Source organism: Tubulanus polymorphus, chromosome 10, assembly GCF_964204645.1.
Source record: "Tubulanus polymorphus chromosome 10, tnTubPoly1.2, whole genome shotgun sequence".
NCBI lineage: Eukaryota > Metazoa > Nemertea > Palaeonemertea > Tubulaniformes > Tubulanidae > Tubulanus > Tubulanus polymorphus.
This window is the reverse complement of record NC_134034.1, coordinates 8,729,047-8,755,310: the sequence shown is the minus strand read 5'-3', so window position 1 is coordinate 8,755,310 and position 26,264 is coordinate 8,729,047. Positions and strand designations below refer to the sequence as shown.

At 38.3% G+C, this 26,264-nt stretch overlaps 1 protein-coding gene and 1 long non-coding RNA gene across 2 annotated transcripts; one reads left to right on the top strand and one right to left on the bottom strand.

Annotated features, from left to right (window-relative positions):
* Positions 1–5,137: 5,137 nt before the first annotated feature.
* Positions 5,138–7,594, bottom strand: LOC141911558 (uncharacterized). Its single transcript, XM_074802545.1, has one exon. The coding sequence runs from the start codon at positions 7,592–7,594 to the stop codon at positions 5,138–5,140; it is 2,457 nt and encodes an 818-aa protein (XP_074658646.1).
* A 3,442-nt stretch (positions 7,595–11,036) lies between these two features.
* LOC141912071 (uncharacterized) lies at positions 11,037–19,576 on the top strand. The gene is made up of 5 exons (XR_012620118.1): positions 11,037–11,170; positions 15,769–15,875; positions 16,451–16,543; positions 17,563–17,682; positions 18,520–19,576. It is a non-coding gene; the product is annotated as an uncharacterized LOC141912071 (long non-coding RNA).
* Positions 19,577–26,264: the final 6,688 nt, after the last annotated feature.

The following is a 26,264-nucleotide window of genomic DNA, read 5'->3' as shown; positions in this document are numbered from 1 at the left end:
GATTAGGTTTCTTGATGACTTACATATTGCATGAAGTTGAAAAATTTGTATTTTCCAATTACAGCGTCTATGTCACCAGATTTCATGATTTCTTTTCTTCTCGCCTCAAATGTCTTCTCCATCAATTTGTTTATTCGTGGTCGATCTAACGGCATACTTTCACCAAGTTTTTCAAGGAGTTTCATGGAAAATGCAACTAAAATACATATGAAGCAGGCTTGTAAATGCATTATATTTCATGATTGACCATATAAGCATGTTCTTCAAGTCACAGAATCTACAAGTATCTTTATTACAGGAAAAGCCAAAGTTCGATCGAAATGTGGTAATACACTCATGACACTATGAGAGACAACTTTCCAATTTGGCGAAGACCAAGTGGGCGAAATACCAATGACTTTGGCACTTTTTTACTGAGTGGGCAGAATTTGCCATAGACGAGCACCAAATATCAAACATGTTTAAGCAATTACAATTGTATTTCTAGAGCCAGGTAAATTACCGTCTTTAACGTCAGCATTTTTGGTAGAATCTGAATACACGACATTGTCCGAAGAGATTGTTGGGTCTTTGCTGTTTCCCTTGTCATTTGTATGCTCTACTGAATGATTTTGTGACGTTGATGTAGCATTACTAGTACCTGCTTGAACACAATTTTCATCAGAACGGTCTTGTGGTTCAACTGTTGTGCAAGATAAAGCAAAATTAGGTAAACTATTTCAGCTTAAAAGCAAAGAGAAACGATTAGAAAGATTGATTTGGGAATGTAACAATACTTTTACAATTTGTAATTCGTTCTCACAAATCTTTTTCTATCAAACAATATATTTTGACTCAAGATATCAAGCTATTAGATTATTTTCTGAAAACTTCAAGAAATCGGTGTATTAGAAAACAAGATATTCCTAGGAGATTGATTGAGAGATGCACCTACCTGTAACTACAAAGGAAGAATCCTTCACAGCATTCGGTGTTTTGCAATCATATCTGATATGTCGGATTTTCTGTGATAGACTTTTTTTAAAAGCGGCCTAGAAATGCAAATTGAAATTCTAAAATATAAATAAGCGAATAACTGCTTAATGAAAATATACAAAGTGCTTAATTCAAAAGCCTGTAATTATTTTATCTAATTCACCAAGTTTTCCATTGAGGCCATTCTTTTCATCATTATATGAACAAAATATTTAGAGAGTGAAATTTGGCTCAATTACTAATGGTGCAATTACATAGGTTACGCTGGTAAAATTTCACTTGGGTTTTCTATTGTGAATATCCCAGTTATGTATTAGCATTATCAAAAAATGCCAAACAGATGAACTTATTGTATGTGAACAGATGAACTTATTGTAAGTTTTATACCCATGGTTTTTCTGCCTTCTGTCTTTTATTTTCACCCTGTTTCACATCATCTCTCTTCAGATTTGGATATTTCTCAACAATCTCTTTGCAAATCAGATCATATTCAGATTTCCTCCGTATGTCTATCTGAGCTAAAACACCGTAGGCAACTTCTGCTACTACATTATCCCAAACAGCTATGGCAGAACTGCGTGACTTTAATAAACTTTCAGATAACGTATTACTAATTATAGGAATCTGAAAAACGAAAAATAAAATAAGCATAAGGACGCCTCAGCACAAAAACTACCTTGTTTCTAATTATCAGGGAGTGGGTGAATTAAAATGAAAATGAAATCCAGATTTTCTCATATTTTTTAAGAATAAAAAATGATAGAGGGTGGAGGTTAGCTCATATACTTTGTTCATTAGTCCTTATAGAAATTTTACATTTATTTACTGGTACATTGACATAATGACATCAGGGGCTGTTCGAATATCACGGATACCGGATACCGGACACCTAAATACCGGATACCGGATACTCGAGATTGCAGAGTATATAGCGCATCGGGTCTAAGGAGTCGTTTCCGTGCTGTTGTAAGTAGTACTGCCGCGACATACAATTTATTTGTCAAATTGTTACAGAGGCTAACCAACTTATTTGTCAGCCTGATTACAGCCTGCTTTCACGTTTTTAGTGTCATCATCGATCTCAATATTATACATATTTCTTTCTGAATACTGTTGTTCTTTGGTTAGGTGAAGTTAAACGTTATATTCATTTTTTATCTTACTTCACTGGTGATGGATATGTATTGGTGGCCCTTTTTGGTTTTCTGTAAAATCCTTTCGTTAATAGGGCTGAGTACTGCAAGGCCCTATATCTCAAGTTAGAAAGCCATAAGCGAGTCTGGCATTTGTAACGTTTCTTCTAATAAAATTTGTTTTAAAGATCTCTACAGTTTGTATTTGTTGATTTAGGATGAACACCAATGAAAAACAAGTATTTACAAACAAAGAATTAAAATTCGTTTTCTTATTTTATGGAGTAGAATATTCGGTATATTCTATTTATTGGACGATATGTCTACATTTCATTCTCAATCACAATGTCCCTAAAAATGAAATTGAGTCCATGGCGATCGTCGAAAATCAACACCCCTGGACACCAATTGTTTTGGTATAACCTTCAAAAATCAGTTCGTCGAATACAGGTACCTACCATTTCTCTAAGTGACTATTTACCCTGATGTTAAATTTGATTCTAAAGATCATGAAAATATAGATCGTCAATAACGCTTTACTTAATTAAAATGGCCTTCTTCGTGAAACTGAATGATAAAGATATTTTGTATTGTACAGAAGCTCTGCCCAAAACGGTAACGGTCTATTCGGTAATCCGTTCAAATTGGCAGAATTATAAAAAATATTTTCTGTCCACTGTTTGTTACCGGGTCTGTCGTATGTAATCGAGTTATTACTCGGAAGCAATAAATCTGTATTGAATTGTCTATACCGGTAACATTTGTATGCTACTTTACTTGAAAAGCATATACCGATGTATTATGAAAATAATCTAGGCCTTTTATTCTTCTACTTGATCTCACACGAACTGCCGTTTACCGCTGACCGTTAGACCCGATGCGCTATATACTCCGCAATCTCGAGTATCCGGTATCCGGTATTTAGGTGTCCGGTGTCCGGTATCCGGTATCCGTGATATTCGAACAGCCGACATCAGGGCCGTACTAGCATTTTAATTTGGGGAAGGGGGCAGATATAACCGAAAAAGGGCGGTTCTATAAGATGTAACAACATTTGCAAAAAGGACACTTTTCAAAAATTATCTCATTTACTGAATAACTAAGGGAATAACACTAAGCATCATACATATGATTACATACTTACAATCAGCATAGCTAGGGAGGGTCGAAGTTTGGTACCTATACAATTGTGTCATACCTTCTGTATAGAGAAGCTAGGAGTGGTCAAAACAAAACAGCTTCTTTTCAAGGGAGTTTAAAAGTTCAGTAAATCACATTTTCAAACGAGCATTATATATATTACCTGAAAATTAGATTCTCCAGTATCAGAGGAATCATCATGAAGCGAAGCTGTATCCGATGACGATGCTTCATCCAAACTTTGTGATGACGAGTCATCCAAAAACGAGTCAATTTTGCTGGTGATGTTTAGTTTGTTGAATGAACAAGATGAACCTAGATATAGTGGCAGAAATACAAAATTTTTCAGGACCAGGAAGTTTTATTTTGTACCCTACCTTACAAAGTGGTGGTTTGGTGTATATCAGGTATGCTAACTTGCATGGGTATCCAACCTTTTCTTATCAACAATTTTCAATAGACATTTTGGTAAGATTACTCATATCACCAATTCCAATATTGGTTAAAAATCATATACAATAATAAGTATGGCAACTAACCAATATATTTGTTTCCAAAAATATAACTACGTATTGGCCTATAGAAAAGGGTACAAATCTAAACTTAAAATTTCTTACGATGATTGATAGGAATAAAAAAGATGCCTGTCAATTATAAAGAACAATGTAGGCCCACCTGCCATTGTGATTGGATCTTCATTGCAAATATAATATGCGTCAACTTTCAAGGCGCTGAACACCTCCTCATCTAATATCTCTGCTCCATCACTGGTGACAACCATCGGCAAGTGCAGATATCCAAACTTAGTCATAGCTGTAAAAATTAAAATGACATTTTTTAGTTGAGTTTTCAATAATGATGAATGATTTGCTGTAAAATAATCATTGTAGGCAATTTTGAGTCGAAATTATCAGGTCAAACAGTTTCTTATCATACTGCTGCATTTTATGAAGTAAAGAAATTAATATTGAATGGCTAACTAGAGATGCAATAAATCCACAGAGGATCCAACCAAGGAAAATACCTAAAAATAAGCTCATACCTTTCTTGCGCAGATCATTGAAGGTTGTACAGAAGATCCAGACCTTTCTTTTAGTGGCTTGCTCGATACATTTTACTAATCTATTCTCCATTATAAGCTGGGGTGAAAGATAATTATGTGCAACATTAACCTTGATGTAACTGCAAAATTCATTGTTGTTTATGGTTTTCATTATACATACAAGTAATATGATCAAGTCCTAATCAGGTAATATGATCACATATATCACTGACACAAACTGTTCAATTATGTAGCTAAATATGCTGCTAAATTCAGTTAATTCCACTGATCCCATCAATCTGAGTAAAAATGTTTTCATGTATTAGTATTAGAATATTTGTCCAGCCATTGCAATCGGCCAAAAATATATCCATTCAACCCATTAGCACTCAGGAATTTCACTATGTAGTGTCTATTACTCCACAGAAAATTCAAGGGAAAATCCAAATTTATTACGATACAGAATAGCTCATTCCCAGTTTATTTTCATGTATTTCAAGTTCGTGTTATTTTGTAGTAATATATACCACTATAAACGTTTTTGTGTAGCAGACGAAAAAAGTGTCAGGACGGATTCGGGTGGCTTGAGTGCTAATGGGTTAAAATTTCAAATTAACCAGTGCTTGATCCTACTACTATGGTGGCTGATTCGGGCCACATGAAAAATAAAATAAAAATGAAACTAGCTCACCACCAATTTTTTTCTAATTCTACATTTTTCGTTTTAACGATGAAAACTGGTTTTAACGTGGTGTTAAAACGAAAAATGTAGAATTAGAAAAAATTGGTGGGGACCAAGTGTCATCTTAAAAAATTTTTTTAATCAGCCACCATATACTACACCTTTTCATGCTAAATTAACAAGCGGCGAATAACACAGCAACACATAGCATGATTCATCAATGATAACCTTGGGTAGTGGCCAAGGGAATTTCAGCTCATCTGCGCATAACATAAGTATATGTTCGCCAGGACGAACTTCGTATGCATTGCGAGATAGACTGTAATGTTGAATATCCATCTTACAAACACAAAGATACTTGGTATCTTTGTAAACTAACACATGGACGATTCTGACAAAACACGGTAATTCTTCTTCAAAGCCAAGCAGGAGAATTTCATTTGGCATGTAACAATGTCCATTTGCTAGAACCCTTGGGCTCACCATGGCCCTATTTATTGTGAAATCTGGATCCTTTGCCATAAGGTATGTTCTCATAATATCTACATGATTATGTACATTGATATCTAACATAGAACCCAAGCAGACAGTATCGTGTGATTTGAGAAAATTGCTACTAAAGCTGTAAGTGAGCCACCGCTGATGTTTGACAGCCATTGATTTGGGGATATTTTTGAAGTTTTTCCATCGAAGTTGCTTGAAGTAGGCATGTTTAGCCTCGAACCGCATACACCAATGGTTTCGTAAGGGGCCAAACATAGCCATTTGTGATGGCAAATGCAGCAAATAGTGCATTTTAGGAGTAATGTTAATAGCTGGGTATAAGTCTCGAAATCTTTGATTATGCTGAGTAACAAGAATCTCCAAAAATGTCATGGTATCCTCCGATATTACTGGAGATAAACAAAGAATTGTAATCTTCTGTAACCGCAGCCAATTTTTCCAGTACTCATTGTGACTAGGTATGTCAATAATAAAAGGTAAAATAAACATAAGAATTTTCATTTCCTGTGCACTTTGACCAAGCTTTCCACTAGTTTGATTCTTAAGGAGCTTCTTGTCAATTGCTTGAGGCTTGTCTTTTTGATCTAAAAAGCTATATTCAAAGTTTTCAATAGCACTGTTTAATGCACTTAGGGAAATAAGGTTATCATCTATAAGCCTTGAAAGAAGCAATTTCGTTTCCATTGGGCAAACACCCTCTAATAGCACATGCATCACATCCATTACCAAGCATTCCGTGACTCTGAACCCTTTAACATCTAAAAGAGTAGATCTATAGTTTATACCATACTCTATACTCATTGCTTTCCTTTCCTGCCCATCAAGTTCCTCAAGATAATCACACCTTGCTAGGTGTTCTTCTTCATCTCTTTTTTCTGAATCATCAGCATGGAAACAAGTATTTAGATTTTCACTTTTGATTTCACATATTCTACAAGGCTTTTTGGCACCACCCACACCCTCTTTAAAACCTCCTATCTCATTTGAGGCTGGAGTGTCTGCTGAAAAGCAAATTAAAGCCCCATTAGTTCGGTATGGTCCAGTTTTTAGAGGTAATGTGTGCCCATTATATAATACATTTATATCATGCACAAAATTGGCTAGAAGTTTCTTAAAAGTTTTGTCAAATTTGTTTATGTCTTTCCTCTTTGCCACTGCAATTAACATTATATTTGGTAATTTGGAACGCATCTTTGGGGGAATATTGCACAGCATTAGATAAAAAAGAACGATTTTGTGCTTTTTAGTGTGAGTCCCAATGGGATTAACAATTTCTATGTCATCATCGTATGCAAGAAAAGACAATGTCTTTCGATTTGCAATAAAAACAGGATGATTTTTCACAAATTTTCCATCACACATATCATGTAAATATTCATTTGCACTATCATACGGACCAGAATCTACACATTGCTTTACATCTGACTGATTGAGTAAATTTGTAAGGGTCTCGAGTAATGGTATATAATATCCTATTGCAGGTACTCTCTTATACCGAAACTTCCCTTTGAATTTAATTTTTCTTAATTGATAACCTAAAACAATTCCAATTGGTTTTACTATATCGAAAACCTCAGAAAAGTATTTATCCTGGTTATGAATCGATCTTAAACCTTCAAAAATGTTTTCTCTATCAGCAAAACATCCACTGACAATATCTTTTTCCTCATCAGTCAAATTAGGAAGTTGATTAAAAAGGTTTTCTTTTATAATGAAATTCATATCCTGCAATAAATCTTCCACATTTTCAATAACCCTTAGGGTAGCTTGATGGCTCAATTGAGCACCTTCACGTAAACTGAGCAAAAACTGCCCAATACGCTTTTTGAAATTAGCATCCTGCTCAACGTCAGCATTATAATTGTCTATTTCCATCCCCTCATCTTCATTGTGCATACCAGCATCATTAACAGGTTCCAGTTCATTCACATTATCTTGTTCTACTCTATGGTGCCTGCTTACATGAGTACGATAGGATGAAAAATTAGCATATGTGGCCCCACAGAATTGACAGTTTATTCTAAAATTTGGAGCATTTTTGTGTTTCGCCAACAAATGTTTTTGGAATTTATAAGGATCCCTGTTAAAGTAATTGCAGATGCTACAATGCCACAGCATTTTATGGAATGTTAAACTTACCACTTTAGGCTTTGTTTCTAATCTGATATTCACATCTCAAGTGTGTAATAAAGTTTATCAAAACACATAGATCTGTATATGACCACACACGTATCACATTATGGCTATTAGGACACAAATAGTCAGTTACATCAAGAGATAAATATGCACAAAACTCTAAGGCTTTTATAAAATCGTTTGAGCGTCTGAAGTGAATTTCTGCACCCATTGGTAACTACGCAGAAGTTTATTGTTTTTAAACATAAGAGCAAAGCCCTAAGACCTGAAATATCAATGATGATTATTAAATTTTGACACTGAATTCTCACTTTGAGCATGCTTGATACAAGAAATTTGGAGTCCACCGTCTAAACGAATGGATTTTGAGCATACAAGTATCCTAAAAACCACTTTCAAATCTTAAAACAAACAACTGCAAAGCTCATTTCATGGCAATTTAGGCAATGTTGAATACTTTATTCAATCTGCTATAGACCTATTATACTGTAAACGTGAAGAAATGGGGTTAGGGTTGGTTCAAAATATGATTCAATTACATTTCACAAGGGTTCTCAGCTGGCCACGATGGTTCAGAGCAGCGTATGCCATTTCTTAGATATTATATCCTTTAGGTTCGAATCCGATTTTGATATTTACCATTACCAACAGTTCATGTTTCAACATTACCCAACTTGCCATTTCATGTAGGTAGGCGCATTTGTTTAAATCAGTTTGTTAAACTCAAATTGTTTCGGTTTAGGCCTAGGCCTAGGAAAATAGATGGGTTTTTTAGACTGCACAGTGTAACTGTGGTTGTATTAAAAAGACTGAGGAGGTGGTAGGCCTATGACTATGTGTTCATAAGTTTAAGAAAAATATTCCCAAAAATCAATGTAAGGCCTATAGAAGTAAGGTATCAGTTTACCGTCACCCCATAAGTCAAAAGTTGATACTTAATAGGGCCTATAACATCTTTAATTACCTAGAATTTTAAAAATGACAGCTTCAATTTATGTTTGATAGATGGCGCTAGTGGTAGCTCAGCTGTCAAAATAAAATAGATGACAAGGCATTCATATTCCAATAATAATCTCTAAATTTCAAGATATAAACATCGCAATCCAAACTTCTAAAGCCAATCTACATATTAAATATTGCTTTAAAAAACTTTTTATCAATGACTTTTATGTGTTTGGTGCATTATGTTCATTTTCTGGATATTAGAACATAAAAGATGAAAAATAATGACAATTTCCATGCGGGACCCGGCCATCTACGTGGGCGGTGACGGTAAACTGATACCTTAATTCCATAGGCCTAAGAAAAAACATTATCTTTGTCTCTTTAAGTCTAGGGCCCTCTAGACTCCAGCCTATAGCCTATAGTAGTATTATACTATAACTGAACGCTAGTAGGCCGCCGGGGGGAATTTCTTAGCGTCGAGTCCCTGTCATTCTCACTCGATTCGATGATCATTTACTGCCGTGCCGGCGAAAAAATAAGTCACAGCATAGGCCCAAACGTAAGGCAAGAGGAGAAGATGACAGAGAGACAAAACTTACCGCCCTAACCAAAATATTCTCGCTGACGAAAGCAAAAGTTCTCCCGACTGCACAATGGCGTCCTACAATCACGTGACTTTTGAAAAATGTTCAAGCGATGTTCTGTAACTGATCGGACATTTTGAGAACACGGCTCATTCATGGGTTTCCCACAGGCGTTCTGAGTTGGTATATGGAAGCGCTCAGAACACATTCACAAGATGTGAACACGTTCTTTTAGTGTAAGCATGTTCATTAAGTTCGAAATATGTTCCCTGTTTTTAGAGTGTACGTTCCACTCAGTGCCAAAATAATAAAGATAAAAGAATACTGTGCTAAAATTCTCGTTGAGTTTCTTCTGTGCAGGTCTATCAACTTATTGATCAAATCAATTCAAATACGATCCCACCGCTGCCACCATTTTTGTAGCGTTTCTCTCCTGGGTAGAGTGTTTCTTTATAGGGTTGGATAAGTAAAATAGGCGTTCGCTACTAGGGTTCGCCCTGGAACAATATAATCGGGTTATACGAAAACATTGGGGGAAGTAATTCCTCCTCAGGGAAAGGATATAAATTCTTATCTAAATTATCGTCAAATAAATATTCATCCTTCTCATTCCATGATCAGGGCTCAGCATCCAAGTAGGCGACTACCTGGCCAGGATTTCGCTCGGGTTCGAACCTAGTTCTCTCCAACATCTACCGTTCTCTACGTATGACACCCTGTCATGACTACCCCCGGATGAAGGCCATCAGTCAATAAAGGACTGAGGGTTCGGATCCTCGATTGATGGTCTCCATCTAACTACTGCTGACACGTCCCTGATCGAACTGGTCCTCTCATAAAGACGAATAATAATAGACTGGCACTGAGGTGAAAAATAGCGGCAGAACTCCTCTCCTCGTTCAGAAAAGACGAAGATATAAGACTTATATAAATCGTCCGTGGACTCTCAAATTTAATGTCACTAAGTCAATAAAATTAACAGTATATCTTTAAATTCTCTTAGTTCGCGGCGCGTCTCGAAAAAGTCTCGCGTCGTGGTCGCGTCAAAAATGCATGTCTCATTCGGGCGTACAGTACGAGACTCGAAAGGTGCTAATGACGATCTCAAATCATCGCTCGGATTATGTTATATATATACATTTATTTACATTTAAATCGCCCGACCGAGAGCGAATAAAGTCGGCAAGTAAATAATCTAAAAAATCGAAGCACCCGGCGGGTAGATAACGAATATGTACACAAGCTTGCTCGACGAAATATCTTGATCGGTGACGCTCTCAGTCGGCCGAAAAGTTTAACTAGAAGATAGCCATAAACGGCGGCATCAAACTCGGCCGAAAAGTCAAACTCGGCCGAAAAATCAAACTCGGCCGAAAATCAAACTCAGCCAAAAATCAAACTCAGCCGAAAATCAAACTCGGCCAGACGATCGTACGTAAGTTAACGCGAATAATTAATTTGTTCTCTTCGGGTTGGGCAAGATGATCATATCCAACCCGAAGGCGAGATAGGAAGGATCAATCTCTTACATCTTGAATATACTTTGTGTTCTCGATAGCAAAGTCAGAATTCTGCGTGTGACGCGTGACCATACCAAAGATCGGAATGTCCGACAGGAATGTCCGACACGCTCGAACGACCCGCCTTTTATAGGAATCCGAGTGCGCTCATTGGCCAGTAGTGATATCACTACGCGCGAAGTAGGCCAAGAGCGCGCACTAAATAGAACGCGAATAAAATAGAAAACAGGAAGATTAATGCTCCCAGAAATTCAATATAGTCAATACACGCGCTAAAAATACCAAAAGAATACATTAAAGAGGATAAAAACGAAATTCGAATATCAAACCCGAGTTTGATGTACGCGCGCAAGAATAGTGAGCCGTCTAGCGGTGCGACAAAACTCAACTCGCCGAGCGAGGAGCCGAAGAAAACAAATCAAACTACGTAAATATGATGAAAATAGGATTATGACATTACCAAACGGCGAGTCTGAATTGAAAAACGATATCAAAAGAATAGACTACAGGCAAGTAACTCGAATGTTATAGCGCGAATTTGCGATAAGAGCCGAATAACAAAAATGTGATCGTGCTATTTCCCGACAGAAACCGATCGCAAACCCCAACCCGAACGCGAATAGACCGTAACGAGACGCCCGAAAAACTTTACAGTGTCCAAATTTTAATACTACAAATTTAAACCATAGAAAACAGATACATATAAATATATACAAATAAAATCGCCCCACCCGGAGATATCGGAGGAAAGGATGAGGTGCTGAAACAAAAATGAACCAGAGCCTAGAGGTGTTAAAGAGAAACAGGGTCCATTTTCGCCACAGGCCTACTGTCTGTCACACCTACTCTCCGTGCGACGTTTTGGTCCGTAATTTCGTTAATAATCGGTTTATCTACCTTTATTATGCATCAATTTGTGCAGTGAGGAATTTGCATTCAGAAATAAACAACAATTTTCACTTAAGTTGTTTTTGTTTTCATTTATGAGCGATAGTTTACTCAGCATACGCTCGCGTAATGCTGAAAAATCCGCTTCGCGGACGCTCGGAAACGTTACAGTGACGTCATCACCTGCTCATTTGCATATCAAAATACAGTAGGTGGCGCCACGTGACGGGCCATAAAAGCCGTTTTTTAGCATTACGCGAGCGTATGCTAGGTAAACTATCGCTGATAGAAGAAAACACAAACAAATTTCTGCCAGTTCATGATTTATTTCTGAATGCAAATTCCTTACTGAACATATTGATGCATAAAATTTACAGATCAACCGATTATTAACGAAATTACGGACCAAAACGTTGCACGAAGAGCATGTGTGACAGACAGTAATATAATTTCACCAAAGACCGACATTTTGAGGTCAAACCCACCCCAGATATAGACAATTTTCGCCACAATACAAAAATTGATTTCTCTTACGAAAAATATTTATTTGTTTCTAATCCTCCGGTAATGTCGAGTACCGGGAATCTATGGCTCAAGTAAATAAGCAGTGCACGTGGCTAGTTCACTGAGAACCTTAGTGTCAGTGGTATATCGCTAACGCGACCCCTGACACTAAGTCGCGGAAGCCATATACGCGGTGACTTTAAATTCTTTTTAATTCAACTCTAATTATATCATCACTACGATTTCAAAAAATAAACATTGCAAACCTCTGATCTTTCTTGCTCTTACTGTTGTGTTTATTTAGTCATTTTGTCATCATATTTTGTGTATGAAACGATTTTTCATGACTTGTCAAATATCCACGAGTTGCGCAAAGCGGTATCTATTGTTGTGTTGCTAAGATATTGATTTTTTCATGCGGGTGAGTCTCGCGAGGAACCGTTTTTTAGTAAAACAAAAGTGGTACTAAAATATTTCTTGAGGCAATTTCCAGCCACTTGAAATTCAAATATATTCTTTGGAGTGTAAACAATGAAAAGATAACAACATAAGGTCAGTGTAGGTAGTTTGTTTATTGAAATCGGATGAGTAGTTGCCGAGTACTGAGTGGTTAAAGTGCCGACTGAGCGCTAGTCGGCAATTTTGACGTTAAATAACGACTACGTGACTGGGTGGGTGGTTCACGCGAGTTCTTTAGTATAGGCAGTATATGGAGCTCTGCGAACCGGCCATTCTCAGGACTGGGTGAAGTGGCTAGCAGTACCGAATTCCTTATTTGGTGAAAGAAGGGGCGGAGACTAAGTTGTTGCCGACCGTGATGTTGTTGCTGCTGCTCGAGCGAGACCGATCGGCGATCCGTCACGCTGCCGTGAAATTTTTAGGAAATCGTACGACTCGGTCTAACGCGACTCTCATCGCTGTTATAGAGTCATTTAATTTGATAAGATAATTAGATATTTCAGTGACTGCGGCTGGGGTTGACTGTGTAGCGGAAAACGGGGGCAAGGCGGTGCTGCCCTCTCTCTTCAAATATGGCGGTCGTTCTTCTGCTCGTCTCATAAATTCATTGATATAATCGGCAACCGAGAGAGATAAAATTAGCCACGATATGAAAATTCTAATTTAGTGTATACAGATTGTGGACACCGAGCACGAATAACCTTTTTTCTGGTATACGCTTATCCTCTGCAACATGTCTCTTACATGCCCGTAAGGCCCACAGCATATAGGCCTAATCGGGTTGGCCACCCCGAATTATACCTGGATCTAAGTAAGTGATCCCACCCCCCATCTATACAACATATCAATGCACAATATCTGAATACAGTAAACATCTTAAATTAAACAACAGTAAATAGATTTACATATATCATGCCCCCTCAAAATATTCAATTCAATACAATACAATACATTTTAATAATAACAATTGTACAAACGCTACACTACCCCCCCCCCCCTCCAGCTCTGGACGTCCTCGTCCAGAAAATAATTACATTGTATGACAATTTGATTAAAACTTCAAAATATTAAAAAATTCACATTCTACCTTGCTTCCAACCGGATAAACTAATACGAATTCCCCCCCAAACATCTCTCTAACATGCCGATGTTCAACCATCTTCCTTCTCGGGTCGGACGTAACATCTACCGGTATTAATGGAATCGTCCATGGTCTTGCGTCTTGATTTGAAGTTTTTGGTTGGAAATTTTCTTTTCTAATGGTCTTCTGTGGGCTATTAAAAGGACTCACACTTGGTGTTAGTACTGATGTTTCTTCCTGCCAGTTTCCGGTTATCTCTAAAAGTTCGTCGATTGAGATTTCTGGTACTTCTATAATGGGTTCCAGTTGAGTTATTTTAGTGTCTGTTGGTACTTTTTGTATGATTGAACGAGGAATTGATGGTAATAATTCGCGATCGTATCGTTCCGTAGGTTCTACTGTGCGTATAAATCTGCCTGAATGTCCTTTGACTGCATTCTTTTGGATTTTTTTTTCGACGTGCTCTTTTAGCAGGCTCACACTGTGTGAATTGAATTCACACAGCGTGCACTGGAATACTCTGTTTTCGGGTGTACATGTATTTTCCTTCCTAGATGATTTATTTCTACAGTTTCTTAGATGCCTTCGCTTGTTCGTACCTTCCGATAACGAGCGCATGCAGTACGAGCATTTCCATAATTTCTCGAAAGTAGGAGCCATTTTCTTTAAGCTAAAAATATAAAATCACATTTCGGTTTTCCAGCGGCGTGCCTTTCGGACTACCCGCCCCCCTCTTGTTGTCTGGTCACTTGAAATCTCATACTCTTCATCTTGAACTGTATATTCTTTGTTATTCTCTCTATCTATAGTCGCCATATATGGCTTTAATCTGTTATAATGTACTGTCTTTTCTACACCTTCATCCGGCAATTGTATTTTGTATACTACATCGTTTACTTCTCCCTTAACTATACAGAGTCCTAACCACCTATTTGCTAATTTCTTGGATCAATCTTGCGGAACCGTTGGATTAAATAACCACACTAAATCATTGCTCAGATATTTACTATCCTTCGTTCTAATATCGTAATTCTTCTTATTTCTTGTACGTACGGTATGAAAACGTACTTCTTTGAATGCCTGTTCAAGACATTTACTCAAAGAAATGCTATACGCGGTATAAGATTTCTCTACTTGAGAAGGCAATCACATCGATTGGTAAATCTACCTCTCTTCCAAGCATCAAGTGATTAGGAGAATAGCCCGTGGCGTCATATTTCGTGGCTCTGTACGCCATAGTTACGTAAGGTAGGCACTCATCCCAATCTTCTTGATCATCATGGATTGTCATTGCCAAACAATTCAATAAAGTTCTATTAAATCGTTCGACCAATTCATCAGACTGTGGATGATACGCGCACGTTCTAGTATTCTTTATTTCTAATAATGCACATAATTCTTTCATCAATCTAGATTGAAAGTTAGCACCTCGATCTGTATGAATTATTCTTCCCAAACCTCAATATAAATTCTACTAATTTACACGCTACGGTTTCTGCACTCTGATCTGGTAAAGCATAAGCTTCTACCCACTTCGTGAAATGATAACAAACTACTAATATATAGGTCATTAAGTTGCGTGAAGTAGGCAATGGACCCAAAATATCCATGGCTATTCTTTCCATTGGAAGACTCACTCTGTATAACTGTAAGCTAGCTTTTGGTTTCACTGTCGGTGTCTTTCAAGCACCACATACAAAACAACACAAGCAGTGCGTTCTTACATCTTGCCGGATGTGATGCCAATAAAAACGGCCGTGCACTCTTGTTAAAGTTTTACGAACCCCTAGATGTGCAACAGTTATAGAATTATGTAAACTGTGTAAAACTTCTTCCCTGTAATCTTTCGGTAATAATAGTAAAACGGATTCACTGAATCCTTCTCTCTGTTTACAGATGTATAAAACATCCTCTATAATCTTAAACTGTTGCCACCTAGCCCAATAGAATTTTGCGTCCTTGCCTAATTCGCTCACATCGGACTATTCTGGTTTACCATTGTTTTCAATACACAGAAATATCCACTTGAACTCAGGATCGTTACGCTGAGCCTGTGATATATTCGTAGGTAGCCAATGACCCTCTGGAGCAAATTGACTATACGTATATTGAGTTTCAGTTATATCTTTTTCTGATACTAAGTTGTTTACTCTACTCTTTCTCGTTTCATTACAGTCGCCCTCATTCTTTCTTGTGATACGATCGCATTGTGTGCACTCTTGTCTGGATAATGCATCGGCATTACCATGATTCTTGCCTAGCCTATGGATGATCTCAAAATCGTAAGTACTTAATACGGATATCCACCTTGCTATCTGTCCCTCTGGTTCTTTAAATGACATTAACCATTTTAAAGAGGCATGGTCTGTTCTCAAAGTGAAACGCTTGTCCATCAAATAGTATTTAAAATGCTTAATGAATGGTACTACAGCCAACAATTCTCGTCTCGTTACACAATAATTTCTTTCAGGCTTGGCTAACGTGCGACTTGCATATGCTATCACCCTTTCTTTTCCATCCTGAATTTGGGAAAAAACTGTTCCTATCTCCGTATTGCTATGCCCTAAAAATTCAATACTACTTTTGAAGAAATGAGATTTCTTCGGCTTGAGTTTCAACCCTGCTGCTCATAGGCGCTCAAAAACTTTTTCTAAATTCGTCAAAGTCAATTCAAAATCTTTGCCAAATATAATGACATCATCTAGATAAACTAGGACTATGTCGTTCAATAAGCCTTCTAGAACTCTTTCCATGAGTCTCTCAAACGTAGGGCCACTGTTCTTTAGACCCATATGCATTTTTCTAAATTGATATAAACCTTGCGGGACTACAAATGCAGTCTTTTCTTTGTCTTTAGGCGATAATGGAACTTGCCAGTAACCTGCCTGAAGATCGGCTCCACAGAAATACTTGGCTCCTGATAACGACCTTATCGTATCATCAATTCGAGGTAATGGATAGGAGTCTGTCACTGTACACTCGTTTAAAGCCCGATAGTCTAAGCAAAATCTAAGGTTACCATCTTTCTTAGTCACCAATACTATTGGACCACTCCATGGTGATTGGCTATTCTGGATCACTTTGGAATCCATCATATCTTTCAAAAGTTTATCTAATTCTACTTGTTTCGCTAATGGTAATCGCCGAAATCGCTGTTTGATAGGTGGCGTTGAACCAGTATCTATAGTATGGTAAACTCCTTTCGCTTCCCCTAAATATGTATCCGGTTTCGCAAATACATCTGTGTATTTCACAATTGAATTTCGCACTTTTCTAGATTGTTCTGGGCTCAAACCCTCACAACTACGCTTGATTAAGTCTTCTAGATAGGCCTATTCTAGAGATTCTTTACTCTCTACTTGATTAACTTGATCTGATTTGACACTTGTCTCTTCCTGTGACCATATAACTCTCACTCTTGAAATCTTAGCCATAGAGGTATTTTTATACAATACTCGCGGCTGATCGCCTAAATTTACGATTCTAACCAATATTTGTGATTTCTCTGTATCCACTACACTACGTGCTACACACATTTCGGGCCCTAACTTCCAATTGTGGTTCGATTCTAACATCGCCCATTTGCCTAAGTACCCTTTATCTTTCTCGTCGATATAGCCCGACGCAGTTATCTCAGATAAAGGTGGGACCTTTATCTTCTTTCTGTTGATCTAATTAATATTGTGTTCTCATGAATAGGAGCTATTGACTCCTCCTGAATTTGATGACCTTGACAAGTCACTGTCCGCTGTTTTAAATGAATATGACAATCATATGCTGTCAGAAAATCCATTCCTAGAATAGCGTCTTCTTTAATCTCAGTCACTATCACTTCCCAAGGTACATTTTTACCAAATAGACCTAAGGGAATGACCGCTGTACCTCTCACTCCAATACTACTATGATCAGCTGCATAGAGTTGTATATTTGATTATTCTAATTTTATCTTGTGATTCTTTATAATTTCAGTATACAAACGATTACTGATGATTGTGTTATGAGCACCGGTATCTACCAGATACTTCACAGACACTCCGTGTACTACTGCTGACAAATAAATCGCTGATTGTGATTTATCATTTTTGGACAGTACGTATACTTTAGAATCATCATTATTTTGTCTATCTTGAATCTCTAAATTCTTTGGGAGACTTGCTTTATTTACTCTAGCCGAACCTACTCCCTTTTGAACGGCGCGGGACAGTTTAAAGGCTGCTGTGTACATTGTCTTGCTATATGACACTTTTGTTGGCAGTTATAACGAACTACGTTATTACTTGCTCTATATGGTGTCGACTGAGATTTATAATTATCTCTACGACTATTGCACATACGTCGCACATCTTCTCTTAAACTTGCCATTTCTTACTTAAGCTCAGAAACTTCGTCTGAAACTATCGCTTGTCTTACATACGTTTCTCTTGGAAACCTATCATATGATGATTCCATTATATATATACTTTCTAAACGCAACGCGTACGAGATCAATTCATCAAAACTCTTTACATCTGATTGCCATAATCTCATTCTCATCTCACCATCAGACAATGCTTCAATGAAATGGGTTCTGGCTAGCTTGTCTCAGGATATGCTTGAGCACACAGTATTGTTACTGCTTGTCCCAATTCTTTTAAACTTTCATGTCTCTTACGTTTTCGATTGCGCGGTTCGGCCAGATGGACTTCAGCAAAATCCCCTGAACCAAGTCTTGCATCTAAAATCTTACAGATTTCTTGATACTCTAATCTTTCCGTATCAACCAACTTGGTACAAACTAATTGTCTAGCCGCGCCTCGTAATGAAGCAAACAGGAAATCGGCTTTAACCTCGTTTGACCAGTGGTTGATTCTTGATACTGTTTCAAATTGTAATCTATAATCTTGCCATGATCCGTCACCTGAATAATTTTCTGGTTTTATCTTACAGATCACATTTGGTTCTACATTGCGGGAACCGGGAGAACTTGTTCTACCTACATCCGCCAAACCACTACTTCGAGACCATGTTCCATCGTGACTCTCGCCAGAGAACGTTTGTACCACTACACGTACCACTATATATTAAACTTATACTAAACTTATCGACTCTATCTGAAGGGAACTTGTCAGAATCTACTAAAATATGTATCAGTTATCTTGCGAGACTATATATACAAAAAAATATCTCTCAATCTGGAATCTCAAAAAATGAATCATCCGACATCTGACACCAATTGTAGCAGAAAACGGGGGCAAGGAGGTGCTGCCTTCTCTCTTTAAATATGGCGGTCGTTCTTCTGCTCGTCTCATAAATTCGTTGATATAATCGGCAACCATCTAATTTGTCAGGATGTCTAAACAGGTAAAAATCTTATCTTCTAAGCCCGCTACGGAGTTCGCTCACGTTGAATGATTTCTGGGTGTGAAATCAAAAAGGAAATAACTAATATCTCGCCGCAAGGGATGATCCTCATGGGAAACCGAGAGAGATAAATATATAAAAATAGCCACGATATGAAAATTCTAATCTAGTGTATACAGGTCGTGCACACCGAGCACGAATAATCTATTTTCCTGTATACGCTTATCCTCTGCAACATGTCTCTTACATGCCCGTAAGGCCCACAGCATATAATTGGGTTGGCCACCCCGAATTATACCTGGATCTACCCTACATTCGACCGGTCTTTAGAATAATCTCGTACCCCTCACTTCATACTAATGGCAGTCCAATATTCTACCATCGATTCTCCCTCCTCATGGGCTGTAGGCTCTAAGTCCCTACTAAATAGTCCTCTGCTATTCGTCTCCACGGTGGCATTTTACCACCGATAAATATAAATCTATCTTAAAACGGCCTGATACGAAAAGAATTGTTCCTCAGTCCTTGTTAAGATTCTGACAATCACCAATAGATTAGTCTAAAACTGTATGAAATTATTATTAACGATTGAGAATACTCTATAAATTAGAGTACACAATATTTATATATTTACAAATCTACATTATTCCTAATAAAATATCGCTCTATTCAAAATCTAATTCGTTTCTTTATAGTAGCGTAGTGTTAAACCATCTAAATATCCTGTTTTCAAAAACAGACAAACGTACGACTGAGGTACGACGATACGTCTTTTACTAACGCGTATAACTAAGGGACTAAGATCATAATAAATATGTCAGCAGAGCAGGCCGTCGATCACGATTATCGGGAGTCAACACGACTGACAAACAGTTAATATCGTTAAATAATGATCGGTTGATCCCAGCATGACAACGGGCAGCTCGGCGTAGCATCCCTGCTAGCCCAACAACTAGCATGACAGCAAACCAACACCAGCTGATAGCGCCGCCACTCGCGTGCTACGGACACTACCAGCATGGCCGAAATCAACGGATATTTAACCGGTTGAAAATACGAATTTAAGTAAGTGATCCCACCCCCCATCTATACAACATATCAATACACAATATCTTTATACAGTAAACATCTTAAATTAAACAACAGTAAATAGATTTTCATAAAACATGCTGCCCCCTCAAAATATTCAATACAATACAATACATTTAAATAATAACAATTGTACAAACTGCTGTACGTGCGCGCTAGAGCGTTATTCTCCAAGATTCAAACCCGTGCGTGATGCTGGACCGGGCGCGTTTGTTATTATGAATTTGCTCCGGTTGCTAAGGGAATTTCAGCTATTTTGAACTCGTTCGATCAACGCGGTTCATTGTCAAACGATTCAACGATCCAATCTTGGTAGAAATTTCACGAAAAAATACATTCTGAAATCACCCGAACCAAAAGTTGCCGGATTTTAGTTACTTCGCTGCCGGATTTTCGTGTGACGTAATTCTACTTCCGATTTCCGAACTTCAAACCAGACGTACTCTGATGTCATTTTTTTCTGACTTTGTCAGTAAGTCAGATTCGGTCAAAAAGACACTTTCTAGAATCCAAATATACGCGTTTATCAAATGGCGTCGTCCGTCTATAAATGAGGCTGTGGATTTTCAATACTTCAAATGATACTGATTGGTGCGCCGCAATTTACAGGATTACGTTCTTCGAGAGAGCTTTCATCGATTTCGCGACAGCAGAACATAAGTCCTAAACCAAGGGAAATATGTAGACCAGGAGGAACTAGGTGGCCTAAATCAAGAGGCTCAAGAAGCATATCGCTCTGAATATTACCTGTGTCAGCCCCGATAGAATGAGGGAAATTTTCAGCCTTTTTAGCATTTTGTATGTATGTTGCTATAGATCTTTAGGGGTAAGATTGATCTAGTCCCAGCGGGCTATTGCGTTCACTTTTCGTCCGTCCATAGACGGAATCCAGTTATTTTGGGAAGTTTTGAAGACGCTTCAAGGTAATGTCTTGATATTTTAGTTACACATGTATCTACACTAGACACATCTTCAGCCCAAAAACTGGTCCTGTCAGATTCAAGATGGCCGACTGGCAGCCATTGTTGTTCGCCAAAATCAGCACTTTTTACACATTTTTGAACTTTTTGAGGGAAATTTTGAAGACGCTTTGATCAATTACCTGTATCTTTCGGATTTATATGAATCCCCCCAGGGCCCATCAGCATAACAAAAATTGGGTCGATCGGACTCAAGATGGCCATCCTGTGACCTTTTTAGTGCCCAAAAATGTTAATTTTGGCCCGAATTCTGAGTCCTGTAGCTTCCTACTGGTTTACCATTTCTCATTGCAATTTGTGATGGGTGTTCTTTGGAAAGGGATGTTTTATACCTGAGACGGGTATTTTTCATCAGCCAATTATGACGCAATTGCGGCCATCTTGGTGTCACCAGTACTCATTCGTAAGTGGGAAAAAGTTTTTCCACATTATATTGATACCTAAGCGTATTTTGTTACCACACTCATTTAGAAAGTTGTAGCTCAAAACGCGTTCTATGATTGTGGTGAGTTTCAAGGTCATTGGATTTTGTATATGGCCACCAGGGGGCATTGAATAATGCAATATTTTAGCATTTCTATATTATATTCGTACCTATGCATATTTTGTAACCACAATCAATTGGAAAGTTGTAGCTCATGACATCATCTATGATTGTTGCGAGTTTTAAGTTATTCTATATGGTCACCAGGGGGCGTTGAATAGTAGAATAACTTAATATTTCCTTATTATATTGGTACCAAGGCATATTTTGTTACCATGATCAATTGCAAAGTTGTAGTTCATGACATGTTCTATGATTGTGGTAAGTTTCGAGGTCATTGGGTTTTGAATATGGTCACCAGGGGGCGTTAAATAGTAGAATAACTTAGTATTTCCATATTATATTGGAAAGGAGGCATATTTTGTTATCACAATCAATTTCAAAATCGTAGCTGCTGACATGTTCTATGATTGTGGTGAGTTTCAAGTTCATTGGTTTTTGTATATGGTCACCAGGGGGCGTTGAATATTGAAATTGTTAGATTGTTGAGCATTTGGAACCACTTCCCAAGTGGGCATGGTGTCCCTGGACCCCTAGTTTCGGAGGTCATCAAGTTTTACCTCACACCAAAGGCAAGGATACGTAGATGCACTGCCTTGGTGACCCATCATCCGGCACAAAAAGTGGAGGTCCCCCATGTAAAATATCCCGATGATAATTTCTTCATTATACAGAGTGATGCTTTCGATAGAGTCAATCTCGGTCCGAAAATGACAAAAAATCTGTTTCATATTTTCGTTTGAGTCGACCCCTTCGAAGAAGCTGACTAATTCGGAGGAATCTGGGCTATTTGGAGATGGCCTGTTTATTACTGCGAGTACCATTTTAGTGCTTCCGCCGCCTTTGTCTACCCCAACTTTGACTCATATTTCGCTGTGAAAACGAGTTGATTGATCTAACTGTTGTGCTTCACTTAATCTCTCGACAGAACGCTCGATTTGTGTTTTCACAGAAGTAACAGACACATATGGGCACATTTTTTTTCATGGGTTCGGCTGTTAACTTCTAGCAATTCCTCTCCAGCTTTAACGCATGACGTGAACAATGATTGTCGTTTTAGCAATTCTTGCCTGATTTTTGCTGACGCGGGAAAGATTGGTATACTGTAGTATTCTAAAATTCTTTTCAGGTCAAGAAATGTATTCATAGGGAGTCGTAGCCGAAGTTTTAATTCAATTGCTTGGGATGGATCTATGTTTTGAAGAATGCCATACCTACTTCATCGAAGGCCATTTTTATGATGTCGGGATATTTCTTTATGAAACTTGATAAAGTCATAGCGATTTCACGGTGTGATGGAGTAGTTGAAGATATCTTTTCTAAAATCAGTTTAATCTTTTTTGCCCTTTGATCCAATGTTTTTTTCGATGCATACGCTGAACTAATAGTTGGCATTTCTAATTTTGTAAACGTACCGGTTGACAAACGTGAATTAGTGGTTACAAGTGGTGATGCTTGAAATATATCTGTATTTAGTGTACCGGATTTGATTTTAAGTATATCTGCTGAATAAAATTGACTTAGTTGATCTCTGAGCTCTTTGATTTCCGTGTACTTCTTTGTGATTTCTTCAGACAATTCATTTATTTTCAATTTTAGTTTGGATACCTCTTTTTTATATGTACAAGTATCAGTACAATCCTGAATATTATGGGTGACTGTAAATGAACTAGAAAATTGATCTGTTGCATCTTGTTCATTTAAAAATGAAAAATTGAAAAATGAACTTTCAGGTGGTCAGCTTCAGATTGAAATAGCGCTGAGCTGTCGAATTCATTTGCTGCAGATATCAGCGAGCTGTCGAATTCCTTTGCTCCAGATATCACCGAGCTGTCGAATTCATTTGCTGCGGATAGCGCCGAGCTGTCGATTTCATTTTCCGCGGATAGCACTGAGCTGTCGAATTCATTTTCCGTGGATAGCGCCGAGATGTCGATAGGATTTTCTTCAGTTTTGGATCCAGTATTTTTTTGTCCCTATGAGGCAAATGGTTAGAGGGAAATGTAATTCAAATTGTTTAGATCATCTATGGAAATTTTATTGACTGAGGTGGATCTGTATGCCGACTGACCCCTCTGGACTGGCCCAAGTAGTGTCCAGCCAATTGCTGTTCGCATAGCATACGGTCCTTCTCGTTCTGTGGGAATTATCTCAATTGGTCGTATTACTTCCGGTACATTCGCGCCTAAAAGTAATCCGACTGGAGTGTCTACAAATTTCAAATCGACGTTTCTCAACTGATGATACTTCGAGACATCCTTTACGGTTGGAATTTCCTTCCTGTTAATAGATACGGTGCGATGGGTGTAGAGCTCGTGGAGTTTGACCCAATTCCCTCCTGCTAGGCCTCGTACTTCCAAGTTTCGGATCTTTCTCGCTTCAATTTTACTGCTTGTCTGTAACATGGTAGACAGATCTAATGTCGTGGCTTGTCCTCTCAGCCCCATCTTCTTGGCCAAAGCATCAGTGATAAAGCTGGCCCTGGCCCCAGTATCAAAGAACGCGTTCGAAGTAATTTCGACTCCATTTTCAAGACAACGAAGTCTCAATGGTAATACAGCCATAGCTATAGTCCCTTGAGACCCAACTCTTCTTGAGTTAACAGGTTCAGGTGCATCGCGTGCCGCTTGTAGGCCATGCTTCGTTGGTTCTACTTTTGCTGTTTTCTTGTTTCTTCATTAGCGGACAATCTCTAATCATGTGCCCTCGTTCTAGGCACTTGTAACATCGGCCTAATTTCTTCAAAATTTCATTTCGATCAGTTCTTGTCAATCGCTTCAGTTTCCAACACTCCTGGAGCAAGTGATCTCCCTTGCAGTGATGGCAGTATTCATTTCGTTCATTGGACGCTACATTATATATGGGTCTTAGATTTGGTCGCTTATTCTTCCATGTTGATTTAGCTTCATCTTCTTGGGTTGGTCTAGAACCATATCATGGATTTGAGACCACTTTGGCCTCAATCTCAACAAATGTTACCAGGTCTTCGTATCTTGCTGGATATCGAGTCTTACTGAAGATATCCGTATCCCGTCTGATCCATTTATATTGTAGGCAATCTGGTAACTTGTCGACAATCTGGTTCATTGTTGTTGGGTGTTCTAGCTCTGTTAACCGCCCTAGCCCCTTAAGTGCGTTGAAGCTATCTCTTAGAAGAATAGCATATCTGTCCATCTCGACTGGCGCTTTCATAGATAGTCTAGGCCAGGCTTTCAACTTTTTTACGTATGCTCGACTTGTGTCATATGGAGCACCATATCTTGCTTCCAACAGTCTCATTGCCTCATAGTAACCTTCATTTGGTGAACACAGCCACGTACGAGTTCATGTGGAGTACCAGTTGATAAGGCCCTTAACTGTGTCAACCTCTCTCTGTCGGTGTCCGTCCATTTCGCTACGTATTCTTCAAAATCAATCAGGAATTCTCGAAACCCTATTTCATCACCGTTAAATTTCTCGGGTTCAGATTTCGGAAGACGCATCTGATTTGTCAAGTCTCGTTGGGTGTCTGCAATGGCCGAAAGTGCCCGTTCAGTAGCCTGTGTCATGGTTGTAGCGTGGGATGATCTGCTGACGTCAACAGCTACGTCGTGGTAATCGGTTCTGCCATTTCTTGGCACCGCCTCAGCTGGGGTGGTCTCTCTAGTTAATGACTCAACTTGTGGTGTCACTGCTGATGGTAGGTCAGATATACCTTCAACCCTTGTCATTTCTGGTGGCGATGACTCCGGTGGTGAAGTCTCCCTTTCTATGTCTGCTACTCTGTCTGTGGTGGTCTCAGCTCTGGGTGTAGACGTATTGGTAGGCATTGAAGTTATTCGTTTTGGTAGAAATGGGACTGCGTCTGGATGAAGTTCACTTCTCTGTGGTAGTTCCATTTCAGCCATCGACTCAATCCAACCTGTGACCTCTGCTCGAAACTGCTCATAACCATCAGTTCTAGAGTCACAATATTCCTGGTCAGTTTCACGTTGTTTTATGGTTAGCTTAGCTTCGAGTTGGTAGTTTGTGTGACACTAGAAATTTCTCAACCAGTTCATCGTACTTATTCAATTCGTGTTCGACTCTTTTTGTATCAATACATGTTTCCATTAATCTTTGAAGCAAGTTTTTCCTTGCGGTTATGCGCCCGGTTAACGCGGACTGACTGTGTTTCAACTGCTTTATATCTTTTTCTTTGTCTAATTTACTTGTTGCTACTCGTCTGGTCGGCCTCCCATCACTAGTTGAAGGGCTCACGATTAATGCTGAATCTTCGTTTTCATCGGTTTCAATTTCTCTGTCAGCATCTTGACTGCTCACTGAGTTTTCAGTGTTGCTCATGATTAAATCTATATCACCCTTTGGAGGCCTCAAGTAGTGCACCCGAAATTATGTAACTGGGTGTTCTAGTTGATGGTGTGTAAAGTAATAAACTTTACTCACAGTTCTTCAACGTTTATTTTCTAATGGGTTCGTGGTCCAAGGTCCAATCCGTTTACATACAGCAGTCTTCTTCTGTTCGAAAACATATCAGTGTAGTTGGCTCCATTGATGCGAAGAAGACCTTTCTTTAGGATTTATATTGGATTTTAATATCGAGACATAACGAACATGAAATGCTGATCTGAAATTAATAACATATAGAATTTAAACTCTGATCTTAGATAAATTTGAACACAGATCTTAGATTAAGTTCCTATTTAAATAATTCATTATCATAATAGAATACAAATTAA